This window comes from Fomitopsis serialis, assembly GCF_022376445.1.
Source record: "Fomitopsis serialis strain Sig1Antser10 chromosome Unknown B0H18scaffold_23, whole genome shotgun sequence".
In the NCBI taxonomy this organism is placed as follows: domain Eukaryota; kingdom Fungi; phylum Basidiomycota; class Agaricomycetes; order Polyporales; family Fomitopsidaceae; genus Fomitopsis; species Fomitopsis serialis.
In genome coordinates this window covers 175112-201738 of record NW_025954983.1, presented here as the reverse complement: position 1 = coordinate 201738, position 26627 = coordinate 175112, and the positions used below count along the sequence as shown (strand labels likewise).

At 53.8% G+C, this 26627-nt stretch overlaps 8 protein-coding genes across 8 annotated transcripts; 3 read left to right on the top strand and 5 right to left on the bottom strand.

Annotated features, from left to right (window-relative positions):
- Window positions 1-319: 319 nt before the first annotated feature.
- B0H18DRAFT_1103704 (uncharacterized protein) lies at window positions 320-4494 on the bottom strand. Its single transcript, XM_048032592.1, has 23 exons — window positions 4472-4494; window positions 4089-4407; window positions 3873-4038; window positions 3699-3819; window positions 3506-3640; window positions 3344-3393; window positions 3203-3234; window positions 3004-3063; window positions 2831-2928; window positions 2607-2767; window positions 2518-2546; window positions 2360-2463; window positions 2026-2079; window positions 1924-1976; window positions 1701-1873; window positions 1523-1586; window positions 1365-1462; window positions 1188-1284; window positions 906-1055; window positions 834-849; window positions 726-777; window positions 635-666; window positions 320-570 (listed from the first exon to the last, which is right to left on the bottom strand). The coding sequence occupies exons 2-23, from the start codon at window positions 4248-4250 to the stop codon at window positions 411-413; spliced, it is 2067 nt and encodes a 688-aa protein (XP_047894884.1). The 5' UTR covers window positions 4251-4407; window positions 4472-4494; the 3' UTR covers window positions 320-410.
- A 312-nt stretch (window positions 4495-4806) lies between these two features.
- On the bottom strand, window positions 4807-6761 carry B0H18DRAFT_999938 (uncharacterized protein; the record flags this gene model as incomplete). The annotated part of the gene is made up of 9 exons (XM_048045598.1): window positions 4807-4899; window positions 5077-5238; window positions 5568-5714; window positions 5864-5958; window positions 6032-6129; window positions 6190-6226; window positions 6367-6539; window positions 6590-6642; window positions 6694-6761. Coding segments are annotated over 8 exons (833 nt in total), but the record flags the coding sequence as incomplete, so codon positions are not given.
- Window positions 6762-6999: 238 nt separating this feature from the next.
- Window positions 7000-10145, bottom strand: B0H18DRAFT_874779 (sphingomyelin phosphodiesterase; the record flags this gene model as incomplete). Its single annotated transcript, XM_048040374.1, has 20 exons — window positions 7000-7125; window positions 7180-7208; window positions 7269-7429; window positions 7491-7516; window positions 7569-7637; window positions 7691-7750; window positions 7801-7838; window positions 7889-7920; window positions 8024-8096; window positions 8154-8257; window positions 8372-8521; window positions 8574-8627; window positions 8677-8759; window positions 8810-8831; window positions 8891-9025; window positions 9077-9191; window positions 9243-9408; window positions 9462-9785; window positions 9834-9881; window positions 9939-10145. The coding sequence occupies 20 exons, from the start codon at window positions 10143-10145 to the stop codon at window positions 7000-7002; spliced, it is 2022 nt and encodes a 673-aa protein (XP_047894882.1).
- Window positions 10146-11173: 1028 nt separating this feature from the next.
- Window positions 11174-12188, bottom strand: B0H18DRAFT_999924 (uncharacterized protein; the record flags this gene model as incomplete). The annotated part of the gene is made up of 6 exons (XM_048045597.1): window positions 12169-12188; window positions 11984-12103; window positions 11708-11835; window positions 11530-11558; window positions 11437-11468; window positions 11174-11376 (listed from the first exon to the last, which is right to left on the bottom strand). Coding segments are annotated over exons 2-6 (499 nt in total), but the record flags the coding sequence as incomplete, so codon positions are not given.
- Window positions 12189-14793: 2605 nt separating this feature from the next.
- Window positions 14794-21235, top strand: B0H18DRAFT_1117846 (Metallo-dependent phosphatase-like protein; the record flags this gene model as incomplete). The annotated part of the gene is made up of 37 exons (XM_048033663.1): window positions 14794-15138; window positions 15183-15236; window positions 15265-15297; window positions 15357-15490; window positions 15752-15824; window positions 15872-16013; window positions 16083-16089; window positions 16150-16252; window positions 16303-16375; window positions 16433-16442; window positions 16500-16531; window positions 16583-16620; window positions 16679-16738; window positions 16792-16860; window positions 16921-16946; window positions 17004-17167; window positions 18176-18273; window positions 18335-18382; window positions 18438-18921; window positions 18977-19091; window positions 19155-19289; window positions 19337-19358; window positions 19422-19504; window positions 19561-19614; window positions 19671-19813; window positions 19878-19884; window positions 19944-20047; window positions 20103-20171; window positions 20233-20242; window positions 20296-20327; window positions 20383-20420; window positions 20479-20538; window positions 20595-20663; window positions 20726-20751; window positions 20804-20967; window positions 21029-21057; window positions 21110-21235. 37 exons carry the CDS (start codon window positions 14794-14796, stop codon window positions 21233-21235), a joined length of 3279 nt encoding a protein of 1092 aa, XP_047894880.1.
- Window positions 21236-21801: 566 nt separating this feature from the next.
- On the top strand, window positions 21802-22174 carry B0H18DRAFT_1117845 (uncharacterized protein; the record flags this gene model as incomplete). Its single annotated transcript, XM_048033662.1, has 4 exons — window positions 21802-21816; window positions 21875-21973; window positions 22036-22089; window positions 22148-22174. 4 exons carry the CDS (start codon window positions 21802-21804, stop codon window positions 22172-22174), a joined length of 195 nt encoding a protein of 64 aa, XP_047894879.1.
- A 332-nt stretch (window positions 22175-22506) lies between these two features.
- Window positions 22507-23691, top strand: B0H18DRAFT_1117844 (uncharacterized protein; the record flags this gene model as incomplete). The annotated part of the gene is made up of 3 exons (XM_048033661.1): window positions 22507-22548; window positions 22601-23074; window positions 23155-23691. 3 exons carry the CDS (start codon window positions 22507-22509, stop codon window positions 23689-23691), a joined length of 1053 nt encoding a protein of 350 aa, XP_047894878.1.
- On the bottom strand, window positions 23596-26561 carry B0H18DRAFT_244155 (uncharacterized protein). The gene is made up of 9 exons (XM_048037260.1): window positions 26213-26561; window positions 26074-26155; window positions 25813-26014; window positions 25634-25764; window positions 25428-25575; window positions 25187-25363; window positions 24960-25132; window positions 24776-24906; window positions 23596-24724 (listed from the first exon to the last, which is right to left on the bottom strand). The coding sequence occupies exons 1-9, from the start codon at window positions 26493-26495 to the stop codon at window positions 23865-23867; spliced, it is 2187 nt and encodes a 728-aa protein (XP_047894877.1). The 5' UTR covers window positions 26496-26561; the 3' UTR covers window positions 23596-23864.
- Window positions 26562-26627: the final 66 nt, after the last annotated feature.

The window sequence follows — 26627 nt, the reverse complement described above, 5'->3', positions numbered from 1 at the left end:
TGTAAATAACACTCGTCTCACGCGCTGATTGGTCCCATGGTGCCTCGCCACCGCCACAGACGCGTCGTCCCGCGGGACGCGTCTCCGACGCGACTTGCCGTTTGCCCGCGCTTGCAAGAAAGGGAGCACATGCGCAAATTCAGGAGGACTTATTTCTTACCATGTAGACGGCCTGCATCAGATCTTTCTATTCGCACCCTCGTAAGATTCCTCCGACCGGATGTAAATGCCATGCTCGCAGGTGCCTCACAGCCCACGGAACTAGATAGCGGCGGCCTGTTTCCATGACTCGTATCCCCGTACGCCGAAGTCTCTGCACGGTCTGACTGCGACAAATAAGTAGGCCTAGACATCCGATGGTTTCCTTATGGACCGCGTCACGATCTAGCATCAATGAAATTCATCTCAAGCTACATCTCCAGTGCCTCTGTGATCTGTGTTGACGTATCCGACGATCCCGTGCGAAAACTCGGGAGAGTGCGAGAGAGGAAGTCAGACTTCCCGCCGTCGTCTGTATCTGATACCTCGCGAAGGTCCAAGAAGAGACGCGACAGCAGGACAGAAGTAAAACTGTAAGAGTCAAATGTGATTAGCTGGTTCGCGCGGCCGAGGAGAGGTAGCAAAGACGACATACGTAGCGGTCCACAGCTGCCAGATCTCAATGAACTGTGTAGAATAGGTTCAGAGCGTCACCGGGCCTGTGCACGATGCAAGGTGGCTCTCACTTCTGTCAGGCGGCCCGTGGCCATCCCAATCACGTTGATGATACATAATAACCTGTGTCGTTTCAGCGCTGTGTCGTCTAGTGAAAGGGGGCTACTAGCTTGACGCACGAGAAACACGAAACCGCTATTGATCGACATTAAGTAGGGTAGGAGGAAAGAGTAACGGTGAAGTTTACGCACTATCTCGAAAGAGTACCCCACTCAATGTCGACGCCACGCCGTCCCCACGTTGATTCCGGCGTGCTTTAGTCAGTGTTTGAGTCCTAGCGACAGTTAAAGCTAACACGATGCCATCGGAAACCACGGAGGCTGCTCTTGCTCCAATCATCCCTGCGACCAATAGAAGCATCCCATCCGATTCTACTTCAAAAAATAATATCTATCTGTATGTCATGACACTTACAGCTGCGTGGTTCGGGCCTCAAGGTAAGTCCATAGTGCTTAACAAACAAGGATATACTTACTTCTCATATGACGTATCGTCACCTATGATAGTCAACATACATGCTTCACGCTTGAGATAGGCGTCCAACGTTGGAAGCGACCTCCTGAAGATGTACTACTTGCCAATTATCGCATAATGTGAGTTAGTTCTTCCGGTGCACGCAACAGCGGCATAGAAACTTTGGGCATACTCACGATCGAGATGGCAGGATTTAGCAAACCAGCTATCAGCACAAGACTGAACAGCAATCGACCACGGTTGAACATGGCGTAGACGCGAAGCGCAGCGAAGACTGGATGGGACTCTTCGTCAGCGAGCACTGCCCCAAGCTGTTCGATCCACGACTCCTTACCGGTGGAGCTCACGAGAATGATGATATCCAACGCCATCTGGACATGCAGCATGATACCGCAGCTACGATGTGCATTCAGTCCTCCGATCCATGCTGTGTGCAACAGATTGTCAAACTTGCCTCTGTCCCATCTGTTAGCCACGTGAAGCGAAGATCTGAGTTGCTGGATGTTACGCACCCAATTGGATTGCAACTCGGGCAACGACATGCGAATGAGCAGCGTGGGGACGATGTTGAGGAGGGCCGCATATCGGAAGCTGTAGAACAACAGCGATGAAACTGACTGCTTCGCCCTCCAGACGTACGAGACTTCGCGATCAAGGGTCAACAAGAAATCATACACGACCAGTGCTATCATGTAGTTCGGTCAACTGTACACGGCGATAACTATGCATACATACCTGTGGCGGAGAAATACAGATAGCTCTCGAGATCGAGATAAATCCCCACAAAGCTAGTGAGCTGTCAGTTGACAATGAGAAGACCAGATAGAGTGCACGGACGGCTTTGCAAGATGTGGCTTGACTTCAACATAATCCCTCTTGAGCTCGGCAATACTTGAATATGGCATAGTGTGGGTGAGCTGGTGCCAGTGCGTGGACATGCAGTAGACTCTGGGTCGTCGAATGGCCTCGAAGATAGCGCGAGTTATCTTATATGGAGATCCGTGCGAATAGCAGCTCGAACAATGATGCATCGTGTTTCTGTTCAAGATGTCCCCGGTAGCGCGGGCGTGGCATAGCATTCAAGACATCTGTACATCTTCAAGACACCCATTTGGATAACATGTTGCCGAACAGTCATGCCCTTGAACCTTATACACAGTTCTGAAGATACAGACTGGCGCTGCCGCCCCGTATGGAGCAGATCTTGTTGGGAATGCAGTTCCCAGTGCACAGAGGGTAGCGAATGGAACTCTTGTACTGGTAGTTGCTGAACATCTACGCGTTCAAAGTCAGTCAATGATAGAAACATGCTAATTCAGGGAAACTGACCTGAACGAGAGTCGAGTTCGCCTCCATTGCTGCGTGCAAAGAATAGTCATTGACACGAGACAAGGGTGAGAGGATGATGGTGTATGTACCATCTGTCACTAGATGCCACCAGGTAGCGTTCAGAGGGTCGTCGACACCCCATTCTATCATTGCGCCATATGCGCCGCGAGCACTGTACTCCATTTCGAATGCGGGGCCGAATTCGGTCTGTCCATCCAGGTCGGGGAAAGGGTTGACATCGGCATAGTAGCTAGCAATACAAGATGGGTTATCAGGAGGAGCTCACTTACACTGCTAAAGGGAATTCACGTACGTATACGAATCAAGGACTTCGAATGTCTGCAGATGTGAGCCGAGGGCGACCCACCCTGGAGTCGACCTCATAAACTCGGAAGCCGACGTTGTAGTTCGCTATTGGGACAACAGACAGGCCGATCTGAAAGCTGTTTGTGAAGTGCAGAGACTACAAGAAATGTGCCGACTCACCCACACGACAGTCTGAGCGGTTTCGGCGCTCATCATGGTTGCATTGTTGGCATAATACACCTACGCAGCGATGAGACGAGTATCGACAACGAACACTCAATCAGAGTCGCCGTCAACATATCCGTGTGCGTGTGTCCGAAGAAGATGCCTGGTGACGAATGAAGTTGCTAACTCATTCCGCCATGTGTACAGCACTTACCCGTGATGACATGAGGAGAGTATCGAATGACGCTAATAAGGCATTAGCTAGTCGATCAATGCCTCGACTTCGTGACTTACACCTGGTAGACTGCGCAAAGCATGTATAGGATGCAACCGAAATAAAGCACGACAGACGAACATGGGTTCGTAGGGTTTGCAATCGGATTGGTATCGTCCCAAGTGATTACCCTGTACAGCGTACACAGGCCCAGTGTTGACGAGGCGCTTGATAAGCTCGTACAAGACAGACTGTGGGCAGGAAGTCGGAACTGCACGAGACTGCGCACTGATACATCCTTACCTTGACAGCTTGTTGGCGGGGTCGTGGGGGATCAGGTCGCCAGTAAAGATCGTGAAGTCGAAGCCAGTCTCTTCCGTGCCTGTGAGGGCCGGCACCGCTTGCAACGCTGCGACAATCAAGGGGTAGGGGGAATCGCTGATATGTAGCAGGTGCGATGAGACTACGACGATGCCTGGTAGTAGCATACACATACCAATTGAAGGCACCAAACCGAGGAGCAGGTCGCACTGTCTGGTTAAGACTGTTCTCGTTGTAGCCATTCACGCGGCAACACAAGTACTGGCTGCAGTTCGCCTCCGCTCCGATAGCGTAACCTGCCGCATACCTTCGTATAAGCCAGGAGACACTAATTAGCATATAAACTTACGAGGATCGATGTGCAAGTCGGATAAGTGTAGGATCTTCAGGCGCTCCCCCGTGGGTTGCTTGGGCGGAGGGAGCGGGTTAGGTTTCGGCTTCGCGAACCAGCTATCCAAGTCCAGCGGGCTCGTGGGTGGCCGCGGACAGAGACTAAGAAACTGGTTGCATATGGTCTGAAGCGCGTCATCAGTCATAATTCTCATCAGCACCAAACCGTACTTACCTGCCCGTCGTAGCCTCCGACGTCTGCGGCCGCGATCGTCTGCGTCATGACCGAGCCAAGTGTGTATATCCCATACGTCGTCTCGCAATCGAGGGTCGTGCTGTAGTTGAAGTACTCGCACAGACGCACGGCGAGGTTTGGGCCCTGCTGGGGTTGCGCCATCACCAGGAACTTGGCGACCTCGAGCGCGGCCTGACAGGCTGCGCAGTAGTCAGCTGCGAAGCGGCGATGGGGGTTTTCGCTATCGAGACGACCTGCGCGACAGCCACACCGAAAAGTTCGCCGGAGGCGGTAGAGGGTGAATCTCCTCAGTGTCGTTCTGCGAGGGAGTTAGCTTTACACGGCTGGTCAGGCGACTAAAGATGAGAGGTTCTTCTCGGTACCGCGGTGCATAGCTACTACTGTGGCTTAAGCATGCAACTTCAGCTGAATCCTTCGCGTATCTCGGGCTCTGTGTGGAAGCCTGCTGGGCATGTACGAGTCGCCGAGAAAGATGACATTCGTGGTGCGCTGGACGCAGAGAAAGCTGTAGTCCTCCGAGCGGCGGCGAGTGCGTTCACGACACTGCGAAAGTCGCGCAAAAAATAACACTCGTCTCACGCTCTGATTGGTCTCATGGTGCCTCGCCACCGCCACAGACGCGTCCGAGTCGTCCCGCGGGACGCGTCTCCGACGCGACTTCGGCTTACCGCTGGCCCGTACGTCGAGGAGGAGGCGCGGTCTGACTGCGGCAAATAAATAGGCCTAGACATCCGATACGGTTTCCTTATGTACTGCGTCACGATTTAGCATCAATGAAATTCATCTCAGGCTGGCCTTCCGAAGCTCGGGCATCTCGTTGACGAGCCCACGGTGGTCGGTACGTTTGGAGGTAATCATCGGAGCTTGATCCCAAGACACAGTGTATGCACTTATATGTCAATTGAACAGAAGTCCGCGCCTCAGGCCTCAACTGCGCTACGGACTTAGGGTACTTGTGGGTGCGTACATCTCCAGTGCCTCGACCTCTGTGAACTGTGTTGCCGCATCCGACGATTCTGGGCCATAACTCGGGAGAGTGCGAGAGAGAAACTCAGACTTCCCGCTGTTATCTGTATCTGATACCTCGCGAAGGTCCAAGAAGAGACGCGACAGCAGAACAGATGTAAAACTGTAAGAGTCAAATGTGATAAGCTGAATCGCGCGGCCGAAGAGGGATAGCGAGGGCGACATACGTAGCGGTCCATATCTGCCAGATTTCAATGAACTGTGTATAGTAAGTTCAGAGCGTCACTGCGCCTGTGCATGATGAGGTAGCTCTCACTTGTGTCAGGCGGCCCGTGGCCATTCCAATCACGTTGATGGCACACAATAACCTGTATCCTAGGCTCAGCGCTGTGTCGCCCAGTGAAAGGGGGCTATGAGCTTGACGCACGAGAAACATGACACCGCTGGTGATCGAGAGTAAGCAGGGTAGGGAAGAGTAAATGTGGAGTTTACTACGCACTATCTCGAAAGAGTATCCCGCTCAATGTCGGCACCAGGCCGTCCTCACGTTGGTGCCGGCGTGCTCTATCCAGTGTCCGAGTCTTAGCGACAGTCAAAGCTAACACGATGCCATCGGAAACGACGGAGGCTGCTCTTGCACTAATCATCCCTGCGATCATTAGAAGTACCCCATTCGATCTTACTTCAAGAATGAACTATCTATATGTATGCCATGGCACTTACAGCTGCGTGATTCGACCTCAAGATGAGCTTATAGTGCTGAACAAACAGGGCCATAGTGTGCTTACTTTTCATATGACGTCTTGTCACCTATGATGGTCAACATACAACCTTCATGGTTTAGATAGGCGTCCAACGTTGGAAGCGACCTCCTGAAGATGTACTTGCCAATTGTCGCACAATGTGAATTAGCATCTCCGGTTCACGTGACAGCAGTATTGAAAGGGCATACTCACGATCGAGATGGCGGGATTCAGCAAGCCAGTTATCAACGCGAGACAGAACAGCAATCGACTACGGTTGAACATGGCGTAGACGCGAAGCGCAGCGAAGACTGAATAGTTCCCCTCGTCAGCGCGTACCCCAAGAAGCTGTTTGATCCACGAGTCCTTACCGGTGGAGCACACGAGGATGATGATGTCCAATGCCATCTGGACGTGCAGAATGATAGCGCAGCTACAATGCGTATCAGTCCCCCGATCCATGCTGTGGGCAACAGATAAACAAGCTCGCCTCTATCCAATCTGTTAGCCACGTGAAGCGAAGATCTGAGTTACTGGATGTTACGTACCCAATTGGATTGCAACCCGGGCAACGATGTACGAATGAGCAGCGTGGGGATGATGTTGAGTAGGGCCGCATATCGGAAGCCGTAGAACAACAGCGATGAAACTGACTGCTTCGCTCTCCAGACGGACCAAACTTCACGATCAAGGGTCAAGAAGAAATCATACACGACTAGTGCTATCAAGGAGTTCGGTCAACTGTACATGGCGGCAACTATGTATACATACCTGCGGCGGAGAAATACAGATAGTTCTCAAGATCGAGATAAATTCCCACAAAGCTAGTGAGCTGTCAGTCGATAATGAGAGAAGCTAAGACAGAGTGTACAGACGACTTTGCAAGATGTGGTTTGACTTCAACATAGCCCCTCTTGAGCTCGGCAATACTAGAATATGGCATAGTGTGAGTGCGCTGGTGTCTGGACATGCAATGGACTCTGGGCCGTTCAATGGCCTTGAAGATACCGCGTTTTATCTTATATCGAAATCCGTGCGAACAGTGGCTCGAACGATGATGAGCCGTGGGTCTGTTGGATGTCCCCGGTGGCACCGGTGTGGCATAGCAATCAAGATATCTGTACAGCTTCAAGACACTCATTGGGATAATGTGTTCGCCGAACTGTTAAGTGCTGTGCATCTTATACACAGTTCTGGAGATACAGACTGGCGCTGCCGCTCCGTATGGAGCAGATCTTGTTGGGAATGCATTTCCCAGTGCACAGAGGGTAGCGAATGGAACTCTTGTACTGGTAGTTGCTGAACATCTACGCGTTCAAAGTCAGTCAATGATAGAAACATGCTAATTCAGGGAAACTGACCTGAACGAGAGTCGAGTTCGCCTCCATTGCTGCGTGCAAAGAATAGTCATTGATACGAGACAAGGGCGAGAGAATGACGGCGTATGTACCTTCTGTCACTAAATGCCACCATGTAGCGTTCAAAGGGTCGTTGACACCCCATTCTATCGTTGCACCATATGCGTCGCGGGCACTGTACTCCAATTCGAATGCGGGGCCGAATTCGGTCTGTCCATCCAGGTCGGGGAAGGTGTTGACATCGGAAAAATAGCTAGCAATGGGGCACGGGTCAGCGGAAGGAAGGCACTTATGCATACATGCAATCTACGTACGTATACGAATCAAGGACTTCAAATGTCTGAAATTCGAAGATGAGAAACTACTATAGGTATGACTCGGGAGAGACCTACCCCGGAGTCGACTTCATAAACCCGGAAACCGACATTGTAGTTCGTGACTGGGACGACCGATGGGCCAATCTACGCAAGCCGCGTGTTGTTAGAGAGGAAGCGCAAGAAACGTGCCAACTCACCCATGCGACAGTCTGAGCGGTTTCGGCGCTCATGACGGTCCCATTATTGGTGTAATACACCTACGCCATGATGAGACCAGCGACGATAGCGAGTACACAAGCTAGTTTACCGTCAACATGTCCATGTGGGTATGTCCGAAGAAGATGCCTGGCGACAGATCAGATCTCAATTCAAAGCATACTTCGTGCAGTACTAACCGGCGATGACATGTGGGGAGTATCGATCGACGCTGTCGAGACATAAGGCACACTGTCGATGTTTCGTCCTCGCTGCTTACATCTGGTAGACTACACAGGATGAGCAAGGAATAGTTAAAGAGAAGCGTAGTAGACGTACATAAGTTTGTAGGGTTTGCAATTGGATCGGTGTCGTCCCAACCGCTAGGGACATGTCCCAGGATCCAGACTACAATAGGTAAGTGTCGTTGAAGTAGCACTGCACGGAGTTTGAAACAGGTCGCACCTCGTTCTTCGGCGTCTTCGGCGTCTTGCAACTCGTCGGTCAGCCAACGCAGCATGCCAGAGTTGTCCGACGACGAGAGATTGAAATAATTGAAGACGTTCGGTCTACGGCAGAATTGTGGATCTCATAGCTGTTGTGCCGACAAGTATGAAGACGTACTGGAACCCTAGAGAATGCAATTGTCGCACATGAGTAACGACGGGGGCATCAACTAATACAACATACAAAAATCAGTGTTGAGCGTGACAATTCTCAGCCCGTCTTGGCGTTGCACGGAATACGCCGCGTAGTTCTTCCGCGCTTGCTGCGCAGCCTCGGGGGAGATCCATCCCTCGAGCTCCCACAGAGCGGCAAGATGTTCGTAGTCCCTGACAAGCCTTCAGTCAAAAATCGTGGTGAACCCTCTACTAGTAGACGCACCAGTCGAACTGGTCTGCATGGCCATTTCCGATGTTATACGGGGAGTTCTGACCTCTAGGTACGTTGAGCAGTGCATACATACAGCGCTCGGACATAGACGTACGACTGATAAGTGTCGTGGTTGCCCGGTACTGCATAGACGGGTCCCGTGTTGATCATACGCTTCATCAAATCATAGAGAACGGTCTATATGGAAGGTGGTGAGTCTCCGTAATTCTTCCGTCTCCGTTTCTTACCTCGGTATATACTGTATACTCCCTGGCGCATGACCTGATTAGCACGGCCACAGCGAACACTACACGAGTGCGATCGCATACCTCGATAATTCATTAAGGAGGTCGTGTGAGATGAGATCACCCGTGTATATCGAGAAATTGAACGAAGAGTCCTCTATGCCTGCTAGGACGGGAATCGCCTGGAATGTAGCCGTGACGAGCGGGTAGGGCGAGTCACTAGGCGGACGTCAGTAATCATCGGGAGCCGCAAATGCAACGATGGAGCACCATAGGAAAGATCCATATCGAGGAGCAGAACGGCTGGTCCAGTTCGAGTCGAGAACACTGTTTGCCCGACAGCAATAACCGTACGTGCAGTTCGCCTCCGCCCCGATCATGTACCCTGTACAATACGTGTCAGTGGAATGCAGGATCAGCCGCGCCGTTGACTTACTCGGGTCGATATGTAAATCAGACAAGTGCAGCACTTTCATCCTTTCTCCAGTCGCTTGCTTAGGAGGCGGCAAAGGGTTGGGCTTTGGCTTTGCGAACCAATTCGTCAAGTTCAGAGGGCTAGCTGCTGGATAAGGACAAGTCCCAGTGAGGTACGCGCACGCCGCCTGGTCGAACATGTCATTTGGCTTGTGTAGAGAGCGAGAGAATCCGATCTTACCAGCCCATCATAACCGCCAACGTCTGCCAAGGCGAGAGTTTGCATGAGATCAGGACCCAGGCTATACTGACCATAGTATCCGCCGCAATCGCCGCCGCTGGCGAAGTTGAAGTATTCGCACACGCGCACTGCTAGAACCGAGCCTCGTTCTGGGACTGTGAGCGCGATGAACTTGGCGATTTCGAGGGCAGCTAAGCAACGAGTGCATGTGTCGTTGCCAAACGCAGGATTCTTGACTATGGATAGAATTTGATCATACGCGATGTCGACGAGCTGGTCAAGAGGCGCGGGCGCTGGCAGTGGGTGGGCTTCCCAAGTGTCATTCTAGGAAAACAGTTAGTGGACAATGTGCGAGTTCCGAGATAGTCATACTCCTGGCACGGTTTCCGGGTTCGTCAACCAATATGGATATGTCTCATGCTGATAACAAAGGGTCACTCGATGACTAGTATTTTCCCGTTGGGTGGAACCACGTACCGTGACAGGGTCCGAGATCACTGGCTGTGGCTCCACCGATGTCGCGGTCGGGTCGTTGTAATAGGATTCATAGAGAGACGTGGGGAAAGCACCAGAAGCAGTGTATGCTGTAGCACCTGGCACAGTCGCTGTGATGGACTGAGCAAGGAAAGTGATGCCTACCAGCGTGATGGCAGTTGCAGAAGAAGTCGAAAGCCACGGGGCCATTGCGTGCGTGAAAGCAAACCGCGCCAGATGCTATGGACGCTGGCTTTGCCTAGCTGTTCGGAGACCTGTCGCCAGCTTAAATATAGCATTGCGAGTAGCTACTTCTTCTTCTGAGGAATGACACGTTCGTGAATAGTCGGTGAGTAGTGGTTGACGGATTGATGGCAGCAACATGCTCCCTTGGCCATGTGCCGCGAACATCAGAGCCTTCGATGCGTGACCTGATTACCGACCTAGGTCCACATACAATGCACGATGTAGCTGTTCTTCGGATTAGCTGAAGGACGTCTCCACGGTTGTAATAGTAGTACGTTTACTCACGCGGCACGCCTCAGGCCTCAGGCCTCAGGGTCGAGCTCCGTGCGAGACTATCATATGGAGGGTAAGATAACAGCACTCGAGCACTTTAGATGTAACAAACGTACGCCGTTTGGTAATGCTCTCGGACTGATGCGAGTACGGCGTCCGCAAGGCTGCTACTAGTACAACGCTCCGTGACATGCCTGACGACTTCATGTTCGACTTTTGAGCATCTTCTCACAGAACAAAGTGAGGTTGACGTCCGACGTCTCGCAAAGCTGTCCGCAGTCATGACATAGATAAAGCCTTGTGCACGTTCAAGGTGCTTGCCAGTGAGGTCGGCCCTGCAGTTGTTGGAGCGCTGGACATCGACTCAGAGCGCTGAGATTCATCGGTCGTATTGGTGCGGGCCGGTGCCAGCAACCGGCGACCCCCATATGTGCGGCGACTCGGTGGCGCGAACTTCGCTCTAGATGCCTTCAAGTACAGGTCCTCCATGTCGTGTCGCAAATGGTACATGGGTGCTACCGACTCTTTGACCACACAAACCGAGTTTCAAAATCACGTCCTAGACACTTACAGCCTCAACCGCGACGTCGCTTTATCAGATTAAATACAAATCGTGAATGGACCCTTGTTCGAGACGTAAGACTACATTCAGAGCATGAAACCACAACATCGTTGCGCGCCGCTTGCAACCCAGTGGTGTGAGTGGTTTATCTAAACACCAGTGCCGGATGCTCCCCCTATTTGGCTGAGCTCTACAGACCATAAATCGTCAGCAGACTCGGGCTCGAATCCATGATCATCCGGGATCGCATAGCTGATGTCCCGTAACGTGCGGCAGAAGAAATCGGTAGAGTCACCCGATTGCGCGGCAAAGGCCTCTCGTAGGTCCAGAGCCAGGCGCGATAGAAGCACCGAGGTCAGCCTGTGGAATCAGGTAATGCACATGCACACAGATGTCGATGACTGAACGGGGATAACTTACGTTGCTGTCCAATTCTGCAATATCCAAATGTACTTGTGAAAACGTGGTCTTCGCATAAGCTACAGCATCTCAGCGCACTAAGACTCTACATACCTCATCAAGATGCCCTGTCGCGATGCCAACTACATTGACGACACAAAGCAGTCTGGCAAATGTCCAAGGTTATGGCTAGAAGCTATCATGCGCGTTCACTGGCAGAACTCACGCAAAACAAAGTGCGGCTAAGATCTGTATCAGTAAAGGGTGGATGGAGATGCAAGATTGCGCTCACTGTCTTGCAGAAGAATATGCCTGATTATTGGTCCTTTATGCGTCACAATATCGGCGCCACGCATCCCATTGAGTGTTTTCAAGGCAGTCAAAGCCAAGACCAGGCCATCCGATACGAGAGAAGCCGCTCTCGCCCCCATCATCCCTATTAAAGCAAAATTCGTGTGACGCAACCTCGGGTTTGCAGAATGTAAGGTAACGCACAACTGCAAGGGACTGGTTAGGAACATAGAAAGTATTCGCAGTCATATGCCGTCGCTAAACCGAATTTGCTCACTTTTCATAGCTATCCGTGTCCCCCTTGATCCTCAGTGAGCAAACTTGATAGTTCACATAATTTTTCAAAGATGGTAGCTCCGCTGTATACACAGATACGCTATTCATGATAGGCCGAGACCTGACCATGATATACTGGAACATGTTATAAGAAAATCAAGATCCTCGATTGAAGTGCGCACTTACAATTGATATCGCTGGACTGAGTAGTCCCGAGAGCAGCACCAAGCCAAAGAGCAGCCGATTATGGCTGCCAGTGTAAATAGCATAAATGCGCAGGGCCCCGAAAGCTGTCAATGCGCAGCAATAATGTGAACAAACGTCATCAGAGAGCGGACTGAAATGCTGGACAAGCTCACCCGCAGCGCTGACCAAAATTATCAAGTCTAGGCCCATCTGCGTGCGTAGCATGATCCCGCAGCTAGGTGCATGGCATTATACCTCAGTGATTCAACTTTGAATTGCGGGTTGCCCACCTCTGCGAAATAATTGTTAGCCATCTAGAATGGTATGTATAGAAGAAAAATGATTGATACCGACCCAATTAGACTGCCAGGTAGACCATGCAATACGAGAGAGAATTTCGAGAACGACGTTGACCAGGAGGGGATATCGCAAGCCGTAGAACAGGATAGTCCCCCAGGACTGACTCTCTGACTTCCATATGAACCGCACTTCGCGATCAAACGTCAAGAGATAGTCATAGCAGGCAAGAACTCAAGACAGTGCCAGCGTGAATAACAGTCATACAAGGAACACCCATATGGCTGAGTTGCTTACCCAAAGCAGAGAAAAACATGTCATTTTCGAAGTGTACATAGATTTCCAAGAACCTGGAATACACACGGTTACTCTTCGTACGACGAGCATACCATCAAAGACATACCCTTCAATTAGCTTGTATATGTGTGTGGCTGACATTGTCGACAGTTGGTTGACAAAGCAGCTGAGTGAATACGTCTTGCGAGGGCCCTCAAGTGGGTGCTGCAGGTCCTCCGTCTCGGAGACCTGTAGTAAAGCCACCATTATATATGGTCAGTTGACACGATCTAGAGTTGCAGTTTTCAAACCCTGATAGTGTTTGCGAATAGTAAGGCTGCTGGTGTGGTAGTGCATCATACGTTGAACCACAGTAGCTCGTTCAAAAGTTTTTGGAACAGTCACCGGCGCACGATAAACACTGAATGATGCACAGGATACATGCCAACAGCGATAATCGTACATGGAAGTGGTCAACTATCATGAAGATTCCTAGATTCCACCCTGAATCATGATCTCAAGTTGTAAGTGAATGCGAACTATCTGATGACGAGCAAGTAGACGCACTTGCTCATTCCTAATCTCGCGCGGTCTCTATGAAGATTAATCGACGTGATATGATGATCACGACGAGGGAGACTTCCCGATGCGAACGACTCGGAGGTCTCATCTGCCAGCGCAGCCGAGGAACAGTGAACTGCCATCGTCATACCACATACCTGTCAGCGTGTGGGCAGCCAGTATCGATATCATGATGCAGTCCGTCCCAGAGGCCCTATTGACTGATTGGGCCAGCATCGCGTATGAATACCTGTCTGGCAGTGCGTGCTTATCGGTACTAGGACCAGTGACTGATCTTCGCCGCAAGGGTCTTGCATAGTTGTGATTGGAACAACAGACAAGTGCACCAGTACTAGTACTTTCCCGCCGGTGCTCGGAAGAGGGGATCAAGTAAGCGCTCTATGTAACAGTGACGGCGCAGCGCCATAAGTACACGTGCACGTGTGGATCGACCTTGGAATGGTCGACGACGACGAGTCCCTGGTGCCTGACTGGCTCGAGAAACAGTACGTGTGTACTTGGCCGCATGCCAGTGCCGTCGAAGTCAAGTCAAGATGCCGTAGTACTTGGAACACTGCCTTCTATGCCTGGCCTGCGTCGGAGGCCGTTGGCACTGGCAATGGACCTTCCCGCTCACTTGCAGTAACCAATCAGCTCTGTATGAGGTCTCACCGGTTGAGATCTTGAGGCCGCCCAAAATACTCATCTATTTTTGGAAATAGAGGCTTTCTCAGCGCAGGTGGGAATTCAGTCTCGCCTCTCACGTTGAAATGCGGGATTTGTGTCCAACCTAGGTCGGTATCTGCTATTTCCGCGGTTTCACATACCATTATATTTACCACGAGCTTACTACCGCGTGCCCAGTACCCAGGTGCGCTCCAAATAGGGAGTCTTCGAACCATATTTATGAGGACCCTACTCGGTTCACCGAGGCCGTGTCTGTCTGCCAGTGGTCTTCCTCTTCTTTCGTCTCATCCCGTTTTTCGCACAGACCATGTCCGGCATGCGCTCGGTGGTACTGACAATCTGCATTACCATCGCGGCCGCACAAAACAACACACTAGGTCCTTCTGTTTTACTGCGCCAGCCGCCTTTCCGACGTCGCTCTACCGGTCATACTATAATGACCCCACGGCGACCACTGCCCAGCCGCAGCCAATCATATCTGATCCAGTAACGGTATGCTTCACGCTCTGCTCGGAACGTCTCTTACCGCTCACACATCTCAACTGCTAGCATGAAGTCTATCCATATTGGTTGACAAACCCAGAGACCATTCCACAGGTACGGGGTCGATACACGGCACCCATCCTGCCATTCTCTGATAGCAGCTTCCAGAACGATACTTGGGAACCACATGAGCTCCCTGAGGCAGTATCGCCTTCACAGATTGCGGATGCGGCACTACAGCAGATTCTTGCGATTGTATCAAACCCAGTCTTTGGAACCAACACATGTTCACGCTGTCAAGCCGCTCTAACGATAGCGAAGATGGTCGCTCTGTCAGCACCGGCCGAAGGCCCTGGGCTGGCTGTGCGCCTGTGCGAGGCCTTGGGCGCGAGCACAGACTGTGGCTCCGAGTATGGACAATATACGCTCGGCGCGACCATCACTCAGGTAGCCGCATTCGCCGACGTTGGCGGGTACGATGGGCAGGCAATATGCGCGTATTATGCGGGATTATGTCCCATCCCGGCGACGAGCCCACTGGACTTGACCTCGTGGTTCGCGAAACCGAAGCCCGACCCGCTACCAGCAGTTCGACAAGCAACTGGTGAGCGATTGAAGGTACTGCACCTATCCGACCTCCACATCGATCCCCGTGAGTCCAGCGATGTACGTATGTGTTGCATGCCGCACCTGAACGCCTGCACGTCTAGGCTACATGGTCGGATCTGAAGCGAACTGCACTACTGGACTTTGCTGTCGCGCTGGTACTGTGGCTGCATCTAACGCGTCTAGTATCCCGGCTCCGTGGTTTGGGTCATTCTTATGGTCAGACTCGCCCAAGCCGTCTCTTCTCAATGCGACGTTGCTCATAATTATCGGTTCAGCGACTCTCCGTTCTCGCTCGTGGCGGCAACGTTTCAGTCCATTCCCGTGTTGACGGGAACGGAGGACTCGTCATTCAATTGGACGATCTACACCGGCGACCTGCTTCGCACGACGCGTTCAACGAGCTGTCTAGGTATGTGACGGCGCGTCATAATCCGAAAGCATGGTGTTGACTGCGACAGAGAGTATACGCTTTACACTGAGGTCAGGGAGACACGATCCTACCACAGAACCAACACTGAAATAGAACGAACAGACTGTAGTATACGACCTGATGAAGCGCATGCTCAACACCGGTCCTGTTTACGCAGTCCTTGGTAACCATGAACTTACATGACGTTCGTCGGCATCTCCGTCTCAGTGTTGTAGCTGACTGATGTTTTCCATTCCATAGTGCCATGAGCTCTCCGTACAACATCGGTGGCGGACTCGATGGACAGTTCAACTGGTACATCAGTCTGATTCAGGTCACACTGTCTCATACCGTGGTATACTGACCGTGCCTCTATTCTAGGGATTACGGCACCTCGCAGCTTTGTGGGAACTCGAAGGGTGGATTGGCCCGGAAACCGCGCAACAGGCCCGGACACACTATGCCGCGTATTCTGTACAACGCCAGGATGGACTACGGATCATCACTCTGAACACTGAATTCTGTACGTCTTTACTATTCGCTTGGCCGCGTCTGTGCACTATCCGGCTGACCGGGTGAATGCCTGTCACAGGGTACACGTACGTCCATTCAAAGCTGGGTCGTTCCAGCGAAGCACTCATCTCGCCTTGATCATACAGTCAGAATGCATACAACTACATCAACCTGTCGTCCTCTGATAACTCCGGGATGCTCCGTTTCCTCACTGACGAGCTGCAAGCTGCTGAAGATGCCGTGATAGGGGTAAGGTCGAGAGTCGTTGATTTGGGGAGCAGACATCTGATGCTATGCAGCCTGGATATTGGGCCACGTTCCCAGTGGTTACACCAAGGCGGATCCGATATCCAACCCTACCAACCTATGTACGTAAGCGGTTGCATGTGCTGTTTTTTGTGAGACCTGACACCTTCAATGTTTCGTCAGTTTACCAGATGTGAGTCATCTCGACCACTGCCGGTGTTCAATCCCAACCTGAGGTGTTGCCGTGTAGTGTCGATAGGTTCTCTCCGCATGTCATCGCAGGTATGCGTGTAGCTTGTCACGAACGTTGTCGACTCAACGACCCTTATCTAGGCATCTTTTTTGGTCATACCCACATGGATGAGCTGAACGTGCGTGCTATTGATTCGATTAGCTTGTGTAATACAAGAAGACAACGCTGCCTTTTAGATCTTCTACTCGAACAACGGGACCGAAACTACCGCTGGGAACGCGCTGGCAGTCGCATGGGTATGCCAAGCATGCAGTGTTCTGCATGACAATGTTCTGATCGACTGAAATAGCTGGGTCCCTCGGTCACGCCCTTGACCGACTTCAATGCTGGTTTCCGTGTTTACGAGGTTGACGCCGGGGTGTGTTCAAACCCGCACTCCAAACGTATATCTCATGGAACGCTGACAAAACAATTGTAGACATTCGAAGTACTTGATTCATACACGTTCGCATTCACTCAGACTGGCCATCCGCGAAAATTCTGCTCACGTTTTTTCAATAGGTGGTATGCCGACGTGAGCAGCTTTCCTGGCCTTGATGGGCAAGCAAGTCTTGGGCCGGAATTCCAGTTCGAATACAGTGCCAGGGACACCTACGGCGCTGCTGTCGCTAACTGGAGCCCGAACGACCCTCTGAATGCCACCTGGTGGCATCGAGTCACGGAAGGTCAGCGGTGCTTGGCCCATCCTAACACCACTCCTTGAGTTACTTACCAGAGATTGCTTCTGCATGGTAGCTATGGAAGCCAATTCCAGCCTGGTGGAGGTGTGTCCAGCCGAAATATATATCTTTCAGCTGTTGTTGATATGCTTCCAGACGTATACTCACCTGGGGACCAAGAATTCCGTCATGACTCCGGCCTGCACGGGGACCTGTGTCAACGAGACCATATGCGCCATCCGTAGCGGCAGCGCAAGCATTCTCATCGATAAGTGTTCGTAAGTGCGCCTTTCAGGTGCTAGTTATAGTATTCACAGGCCCATCGTGACGCGGAGATACTATGCATTAGACACTTGTTCAATTGACGGCTTCCGTCGTGAGCTCCAGCGTACAAGATTACTGCGACTCTACCAACAGTTCCAGCTCGAGACGTCGTCAATTGTTTGTCAAGGTTACTGGGTTCTGAGCACTACTCACCGCATCCCGGTGCATCAAGATTGCGTTGTTCACTCGCAGGGGAGTCTCGAGTTGCCTCAAATACTAGGTGTGTCCACTTCCACAGTGAGATATCAGGAGCTCGACGTTCGACGTTGAACGTTGGACGACAATGTTCGCTGCCGATACGCGCCGCCCGGGATCGGTGAAACGATGATGTAAGACCACTCTTGCTTCGGCCGGTATTGAGTTTCATACCACTGGCACAGTGTGATAGCAGTACAACGATGTACTTAGGACGCGCTTCTCTCGGTATAGGTGACTTGCCGGGTTCACACAATTTCCTTGGAAGCCTTAACCGACGCGTATCACCGGTGAGGAGCGGTCAGGTGCGCTCTAATAGTAGGGTTCGACTCGGAAGCGAAGCACATATGAAAGCCCCACTCAGTCCGAGTTCCCTCTTCCTTTCCTTGTGTCCCGTCCTGCTATTTCGCGGACATGCGTCTCGGGGGACTCCCACTTTGGATCACCATCGTGGCCGCACAAAGTAATACACTGGGCCTCCTTCTGCGTTCACAGTTCCAGCTGCCTTCCCGACGTCGCTCTATCAATCGTACTACAATGACCCCACGGCGACTACGGCTCAACCGCAGCCTATTATCTCCGATCCAGTGACGGTGTGTTCTGTCATCTGTTCGAAGGTTCCTATTGATGCCCACACTTGAATTCATTTGCCAGCATGAAGTCTACCCGTACTGGCTGACGAACCCGGAGACCATTCCGAAGGTACTCAGCATTGTACGACTTTCGTGCGATGGTTCTGACATCAGAGCATATTCAGAACGACACTTCGGAAGTGCATGAGTTGCCACCGACAGCGTCGTCTTCACAGATTGCGGATGCGGCACTACAGCAGATACTCGCACTTGCAACGAACCCCGTCTTCGGAAATAACACATGCTCACGCTGTCAGGCCGCTCTCGCGGTAGCGAAGATGGTCGCGCTCTCCGCACCGGACGAGGGCCCTGGTCTCGCAGTGCGAGTGTGCGAGGCCCTCAGCGCGAGTGCTGACTGTGGCTCCGAATATGGGCAGTACAGTCTCGGTGCGACGTTCACTCAGGTAGTTGCATTCGGGGACGTCGGTGGCTATGACGGTCAGGCATTATGCGCGTATTATGCGGGATTGTGTCCTATCCCGCCGACGAGCCCGCTCAATTTGACTGACTGGTTTGCGAAACCCAAACCGGACCCGCTCCCAGCCCCCAGACAAGCTACCGGCGAGCGGTTGAAGATCCTGCACCTTTCCGACCTGCACATCGATCCACGTAAGTGTTAGAATGTACATTACCTGTATGCCTCACCTTACGTCCGGGCGGGTAGGTTACATGGTCGGCGCTGAAGCGAACTGCACGAATGGATTATGTTGCCGTGCTGGTGGCGTGGCTGCGTCCAACGCATCCAGCATTCCGGCTCCTTGGTTCGGTTCATACTTGTGGTGAGACCTGCTCAGGACGTCTCTCTGGGATACTGCTAACTGCCAGTGTCACGGTCATGTCAGCGACTCTCCATTCTCACTCATCACCGCGACGCTCCAGGCTATCTCGGTCCTAGCGGGAACTGAAGATTCCCCCTTTGACTGGACGCTCTATACTGGTGATCTACTTGCTCATGACGCGGACAATGAGATGTCTAGGTATGTAGTTTGTCGTAAGATGGGAAACATCCTACTGATCCACCCAGGGAGTACGAACTCTATGCAGAGGTAAGACAGGTGTAATTTCGCCTGCATCGCACCCGGGCCACTGACCTTGGAGCCTGAGAATAGACCGTGGTGTACGACCTCATCAAGCGCATGCTCAACACGGGTCCTGTCTATGCGGTCCTGGGAAATCATGATACCTACATGACGTCCGTCAGAATTATCGTAGGCCACCGGATCTTAACTGACGTTCGCTGCGAAAAAGGGACATGAGCTCTCCTTACAGCATGGGAGGCGCACTCAAGGGACAATTCGATTGGTAATGCGGGTCCCATCGACTCACGCCGTTATTCGCATCTGAGTCGTTGCTTCCAGGAATTACGACCACCTCGCAGCCTTGTGGGAGCTCGAAGAGTGGATCGGCCCAGACAGCGCACAGCAGGCTCGGACACACTATGCCGCGTATTCCGTGCAACGCCAGAACGGCCTGCGGATGATCACACTCAACACCGAATTCTGTGCGCCTTGATTGACCGCCTGGTCTGTGTGGGACTCAACTGACCCAGAGAATGCTTGCTGCAGGGCACGTGTACGTGTTCTCCGAAGGCTGAACACTGCTCAGAGACTAATGGTACAGCTTCGGTTTAGCAAAAACGCGTACAACTACATCAACTTAACGTCCTCCGATAACTCGGGCATGCTCCGTTTCCTCACCGACGAGTTGCAAGATGCTGAGGATTCCGGTGATCGCGGTAAGCTTTACAACGCTCGGCTCAGTGCGAGACGGTGAGTCTGACGGTGCTGTAGTTTGGATACTAGGCCACGTCCCCAGTGGCCACAATACGTCGGATCCGCTGGCCAACCCAACCAATCTGTGTATGTCTCTGCCATGCTGTTGTGTGAGACCCGATCCCTGATGTCCTGGACGTGTTCCCAGTCTACCAGATGTGAGCGTGCACTTTTGCGCCTCCCGTTGTCGTTACTCAATGCCGTTGCGCAGAGTCGATCGTTTCTCTCCGCATGTAATTGCAGGTCCGAGTGCAACCTTATCCCACAAGATTTCGGCTGACGATGTGTGGGATATCAGGTATCTTCTTTGGTCACACCCACAAGGATGCGATAAGCGTGCGTATAGTTCCATGAGTGCTTCCGTGCGGTCTGGTGAGGTGATGACGTGTCCTAGCTTTACTACTCGAACAACGGGACGGATATGAATGTCGAGAACGCACTGGTAGCTGCATGGGTGCGCCGATCGTGCGGTTCCTGATTAGCGGTGTTCTGACACTCTGCCATGACTAGCTGGGCCCGTCTGTTACGCCTTTGACCGGCCTCAACGCCGGATTCCGCGTGTACGAGGTTGATTCCGGGGTGCGCCGAAGTGGCCATACTGTCGCGGGGGCTCCAGACTGCTAACGCCGTTCTAACCGCAGACATTCGAAGTGCTCGACTCATACACGTCCGTACGCGCCCGCTGGCTGTGTGAATAGCCTGCTCAGATTCCCCGACAGGTGGTATGCCGACGTGAGCAGCTTTTCTGGGCTTGATGAGCAGGCAGGTCTTGGGCCGGAATTCCAGTTCGAATATAGCGCCAGGGATACCTACGGCGCTGCTGTCCCGGGGTGGGGCTCTAACGACCCTTTGAATGCCACTTGGTGGCATCGTGTCACGGAAGGTCAGTGCCGCTAGGTGTGACGCCTACTCTTGCTCACCCAGACTGTACCTCTGCACCATAGCTATGGAAGCAAACTCAACTCTGGTGGAGGTGCGGCCAGCCACACCATTCCTCCTCGTGCTCTTATCTGACATGCCTACAGACGTACGCCAATCTGACGTCCAAACGCTCTGTCATGAGTGCCGCCTGCACCGGGAGCTGCTTGAACCAGACCATATGCTCCATCCGTAGCGGCAGCGTCAGTCTATTGATTGAGAACTGTTCGTAATGGGTGCAACGTTCAATACGTTCGCATGCACAAGTACTCTAGCCCAGTTATAATCACCGTTGCCGGGATGGACTGACTCCATCCACTGGTGATTCACACGAACGTGTTCGGTCATATTCTGTCTTGCGCGTGCACGAGACGTCGAGGCTCGGTTCTGCGGCCTCGTCGCTAGTACGTCACGCGTCACAGAAGGCCCACGGCGGTGACAGCGGGTAGACGAGAGGGATCCACGATTAGGCATGCACAGTGGATCGACAGCGCCTGGCAGCCTTCGAACTCTTCGCGGTCATGTAACGTCCCTAAAATGGTAGTGCAGCTTCCTTACTGGGAAGTGGCGGCGCTGCGCTCCATGGCGGGCCATTCGTCTGACCGCTCTACGTAGATCATGACGCATAATCCCAAGCGTCATCGCGACTGAAGTTGACTTGTGACGACATCGTGCCCGATCCTCGCCCACTGCGACGGCGACGGTATATAAAGGGTAGAGGAGCACGGAAGGCAGTTTCACAACTTTCACCCATACCTTCATCTCGCGCATACAACCACTTTCTTCTCTGTTAATCGCCATGGCTGACTACAAGGTCAGTCAAACGACAGCGCCACGGTACGAGTGCATGTAGCTCACCGAAAATACCACAGGAAGGAGACAAGGTCGAGTACCGCCCCATCGGTGGCAGCGGCGAGAACGTTGCGCACTCGACTGGTGTCATCGGAAGTGTGGTCGAGGCTGAGGACGGCGTGAGTGTATTTCAAGGTGAATGGTCGCCTTGACGTAGAGCTGAAAGCATGTCGGCTTTTAGTCCACCCGTTACACCATCAAGAATGACAACACGGGCAAGTCCACGACCTACCAGGTGAGTGAACGGCGTGTATGGCTGGCGAAAGTCTGACCGCGCGTCCCCTGATTGACAGGAAATGAACATTGTCAAGAAAATCTAGACGGGCGTGCTTGCGTCGTAGCTGTAAAGATTGATACGTCCCGGTGTACAATAAGCGGAATAAGTGTAAATCAGCATAATCTCGGACGGGATTCAAAGGAACTGTAGCAGCGCGCGTGTTGTTCCTTGAGTGATCGCGCAGCTAGCAGGAGCCGCTGCGCCGGACGGAGAGCACCTGCCTGACTTGTGTGTCCGGCAAATGGCGTGCTCGCCTCGTGCTGGTGAGTCGGGCCCAGCTGCCCATAGGCTAGGGTTAGCCGACTCGGACGGCCATCCCTGTCGGTTTCGTTCTTCCTCCTGCTGACGCTTGTCCCGTACTTCAATCCGTTCACCATGGCAGACGCCCTCAACGCAGAGGAGGAGAGCCTCCTCCAAGTGTGTTTTTCTTGATCTTGGCGTTTTTTGCCTGACAGTATCATCTCGACAGTCTGCGCTGCAGACGGCCTTCACGCCGGTCCCTCTCCCTAAGCAGTCCGCTGCACCAGAGCAGCCTGCCTCCGCACCAGAGCCAGCCCAGGAGGAGTCTGGGCCCACTCCTGCACCCGCCGTGCCGGAGCACGAGTCTACTGAGGAGGTCTGGAAGGCCGAGTACGATGCCCATGTCGCAGAATGGCGCCGGGCCTCTGCCGAACAGCGCGAGCAGGCCGAGCGGGAACGCACACGGTGGGAGGAGATCCGGAAGAAGGAGAGGGAGGAGGGGAAGGCGCGGGGCAGTGCGCGGAGCGACGGATGGGAGAGTGTGGGAGGGAGCACGAGCGCGAGCATGGTCCTGGACACTACGGCGAGCACGAGCACGGCGGCGAGTGTTGGCGGGGAGGCAGGAGGGGAGCCGAGCGTCGCTGATGCGCGCGACCTCGTGAGCGGCGAGGGGCAGGGGAGGAAGACCAAGGAGGAACTGGAGGTGCGCGGCCAATAGTGTCTGACCCATTCCTAAACTAACGCCGTCCTGCGCACGCCCTTCTCTTCTCTCGCCTGTGCTAGCAGGCCATCCTCCCAGGCTCGCACGCCCAGGCACGCTCGCGCTTCTCGACGCCGCCAGACGCGCCCGAGGTCGAGCACAAGTGGGAGGACATCCACTCCTCCGACCCCGACTCCCTCGCGTCGTCCTACCCCTCGCTCTCCTTCCCCTCGGACCCCCACTCGCCCTCCTCATCCCTCCCGCACCCACTACCACCACACGCACACGGCCACGCGCACCACCATGCGCACCCCCACCACGCGCACGAGCCCTCGCACGAACACACGCGCGAGGCACCGTCGACGACCCAGGCGCTCTTCGACACGTCCCTCTCGCCGCGCACGCGCGTCCTCGCGCTCGTCGCGAGCCTCGCGGTGAACATCGGCCTGCCCTTCATCAACGGCGTCATGCTCGGCTTCGGCGAGATCTTCGCGAAGGAGGTTCTGGTCGTCTGGCTCGGCTGGGGCAAGCGATCCTCGTCTTCAACGCAGGCGCAGGAGCGTGCGCGGCCCGGTGCGAGAGAGGGCGGCGCCGGGCTCAGGACAGCAGAGCGGAGATAGCCTGGCCGCAGGGTAGTCTTTCTCGTTCTCGATCACGAAAAGGGGACTATGTGCAGAGGGTATATCGACATGCATGCATCTAGACAGACTTGTATATACCGGCCCGCGTCCTACGCCGCTCAACCTAGACTACAGCACGAGAATAATGCACGCTCAAGAAGAGAACTCCATTCCTAACGTCCTTGCATCTGCATGCTCAGCGCCCCCAGGGCACGGCGGCTACGCGTTGCCCGCGGCCCTCGCCCCGAGCACCCTCTCCACCGCCTCCTCCTGCCGCCCGATCCACACGCCGAACGCGGGCTGCGTATCCAGCGCGTGTAGAACTCCTTCGCCTTCCCGCCGCTCTTGAACGGCAGCACGAGCGGCTTGAGGTTCGCGAGGAACGCCTTCTCGCTGAACGGCGCGAGCCGCGGCGTCGCGGGCGTGAGCGTCGCGGAGGACGCGGGGCTGCTCGTCCCGAGTGGCGCGTAGGCGTTGGCGGCCGCGCTCAGTGGCGTGTAGTACGCGCTGTTACCGGAGGGCAGGGCGGGGGTAGGGGCGGCGTCGGACGTGGCGGGCGAGTCGAGTGCGTCGTCGGTGGCTCGTGGCGGGAGGTTCAGCGCGGGAGGGACCGTCCGCGCCACGCTCGGGCCCGTCGGGGGTGTGGGGTTCGGCGAAGGCGAGATTGACCTGGACGACGTGCCCCGCGGCGAGTCTGCGCCCGTCGTGTCCGGGGTGTGGAACCCTGAGGACGAGGACGAACTGGGGAACGTTCCGGGCAGCGGTGTTGGCGGGAACAGATTGGAAGCGGACGACTTTGGATATGCGCTCGGCGCGGCCGACTTTGGGAACGCGGGGGATGCTGATGACCTGGGGAACCAGGAGCTAGATGTGGACCTGGGGAATGTGGAGGACGGGGTTGCAGATGGGAAGCCTGTGGACGCAGAAGATGATGGGAGCGGGATCAGCGATTGAAGGTAACGCTGGAGGGGCACAAGAAGTGCAGCCGTGCGCGACGAGAAGTGTTGGCGCATGAGGGCGGAAGCCTCGCGTTCTGCACGGACCTCCATCAATGACCAGTTGACACGGACAAAAGCCTACATACTTGCTTGTTCCGAGCCTGAACATGCAGCTTGGAGCTGCTGGAGCACTGTCTGATCCCTTGAGACATAGCGGCTGTGTTTCGTCCTCCATCCCGGAGCAGGACCAGCAGGTGCATTCGGGTCCGACTTATTGCTATTCCGCGGAAAGTCAGATCAATGCTGGTGCCATATATATGATCTACCTACGAAAAGGTCCGCCCAAGGCTCAGCACATGTGGCCAGTGCTTGCACGCACGATCGAAGTACGGGTTTGTCACACCTAGGATTAGTCCACTTGATGGTGGTCGAGGGTTGACGAGTGCCGCATGATCCGCGTCGTGAATTGTGAAGAACGGCCGGAAATCACCTGCCACGGGGATCTGGAGAGTAGTTAGTGGGATTGGGCCCCAAGGACCGGTGACGCGTCAACGTACGGGTCGAAGCACATCACGCAGCCACCATATTGCTTGGCTTGTCATGGCAGGAGAAGGTCCATAGATGAGGATCGGCTCGCATAAGACAAGGCATTCCCATATAGACCATAGTTGCGGCAGGCAGGCCTCGAATAGGGATATCACGGAAGGCTCTGGAGGAGGCAGAGAAACCAACAACTGGACCACCCGTCAAAACACGTTCTCCTGATGGTAAATAGCACATATACCAAGGCACACGAACCTGGTGCTCTGGTTCACGACGAGCGTTCTTCCGGATAATCGCAGAACTTGGAAGGGCCTGCTGGGTATCGACACCGGCCGGAAGCTCTGCGATGAGCACGCCGCCGAGGAACCCTAGCTCCAGCGTTGCTCCCGGCGAAGGGTCTAACCTTCTCTTCGTGCAGGACCATGGTTAATTCCGTGGTGTCATTCCACTAGACCACATACCAAGTAGCCATGTTATGGCATGCCGCTTCGAGCATTGGGCCACCGTGTGCGAGGAATGATGGACCGAGCTTCTCAACGAGGGTATAGAAGAGCGCGGGGTATGCTAGATGAGTAAGGATTACGACGGATCGCTGTACCTATGGTCAGGCAGGACGTGCGTCAGAGTAGATCGTGTGCACCTGCTGGTATCCACGCTTTGAGTTCGCGTCCCTACGTTGTGTGAACTGGGAGAAACCGTAAAGAAAGCCATCTTCTGTCTGCGGTCGCTGTTGACTGGGGCGGAGCAGCTTGTCTTCGGAGGGGTTATGGACGCGTATCCGGAACGAGTGCGTCTGGGAGCCTTGCTCAAACTGAGGTGAGTCCGGAAACGATGAGAAGGCTCTGCAGGCATCTCGGTGTGAGGATCGTCGATCTCATAGTTCGGTACCGAGGGCACTCACATATTGACTTCCTCGGACGGTGATAGGTCGAGGGGCGGGTAGATACAACTGATCTTGGGCCCGACCTCCAGGTCGAAGTCGACTTCAATTATTTGGTTTCAGAGTCACTATGCATACTATTAGGGCACATCATACTCACCTATCGCCAAGCTCATAATCCACCTGCGTAAGCTGGCAACCTTCATCGGATCCATCGACAGACTCTCTAGACTCAAGTTCGCCGACTGTACAGACACGGAGAGTTTCCGCGGATTTGTATTTCGTCTCATAGGAGGCTGTGGACGGATTGGTAGCAAATTGGGCGAAGATGGAGACTTCATTCCTGACGAGACTGCTCGGGAGACACCTGGAGGTCGGCTCGGGGACCCAGAAGCGGATGGCGCGGAGAGACTGACGAGGCCGATGTCGGTTTCCTCATCCATGGTCGTTGCAGTCAGACCTGTTGGACCTCAGCAAGAAACAATCTGAGATCAACGGTGGTATGCTTGGATCACCGCCGGCGTCGACTCGAGTCACTCGACACCCGTCATGGTGACGGGCCCATGTGATCGTGG

What these genes read in the sequence shown, in the direction of transcription:
- B0H18DRAFT_1103704 (XM_048032592.1), bottom strand. Translation starts at nt 4,250, where the DNA reads ATGGCGCAACCCCAGCAGGGCCCAAACCTCGCCGTGCGTCTGTGCGAG. An exon ending in TCTGTATTTCTCCGCCACAG is followed by an intron (nt 1,874 to 1,923) that starts GTATGTATGCAT and finishes ACTACATGATAG; the next exon opens with CACTGGTCGTGTATGATTTC. An exon ending in TAAATCCTGCCATCTCGATC is followed by an intron (nt 1,285 to 1,364) that starts GTGAGTATGCCC and finishes ATTGGCAAGTAG; the next exon opens with TACATCTTCAGGAGGTCGCT.
- B0H18DRAFT_244155 (XM_048037260.1), bottom strand. Translation starts at nt 26,495, where the DNA reads ATGGATGAGGAAACCGACATCGGCCTCGTCAGTCTCTCCGCGCCATCC. An exon ending in CCGTCCGAGGAAGTCAATAT is followed by an intron (nt 26,015 to 26,073) that starts GTGAGTGCCCTC and finishes AGATGCCTGCAG; the next exon opens with AGCCTTCTCATCGTTTCCGG. An exon ending in AGCCTTGGGCGGACCTTTTC is followed by an intron (nt 24,907 to 24,959) that starts GTAGGTAGATCA and finishes TCCGCGGAATAG; the next exon opens with CAATAAGTCGGACCCGAATG.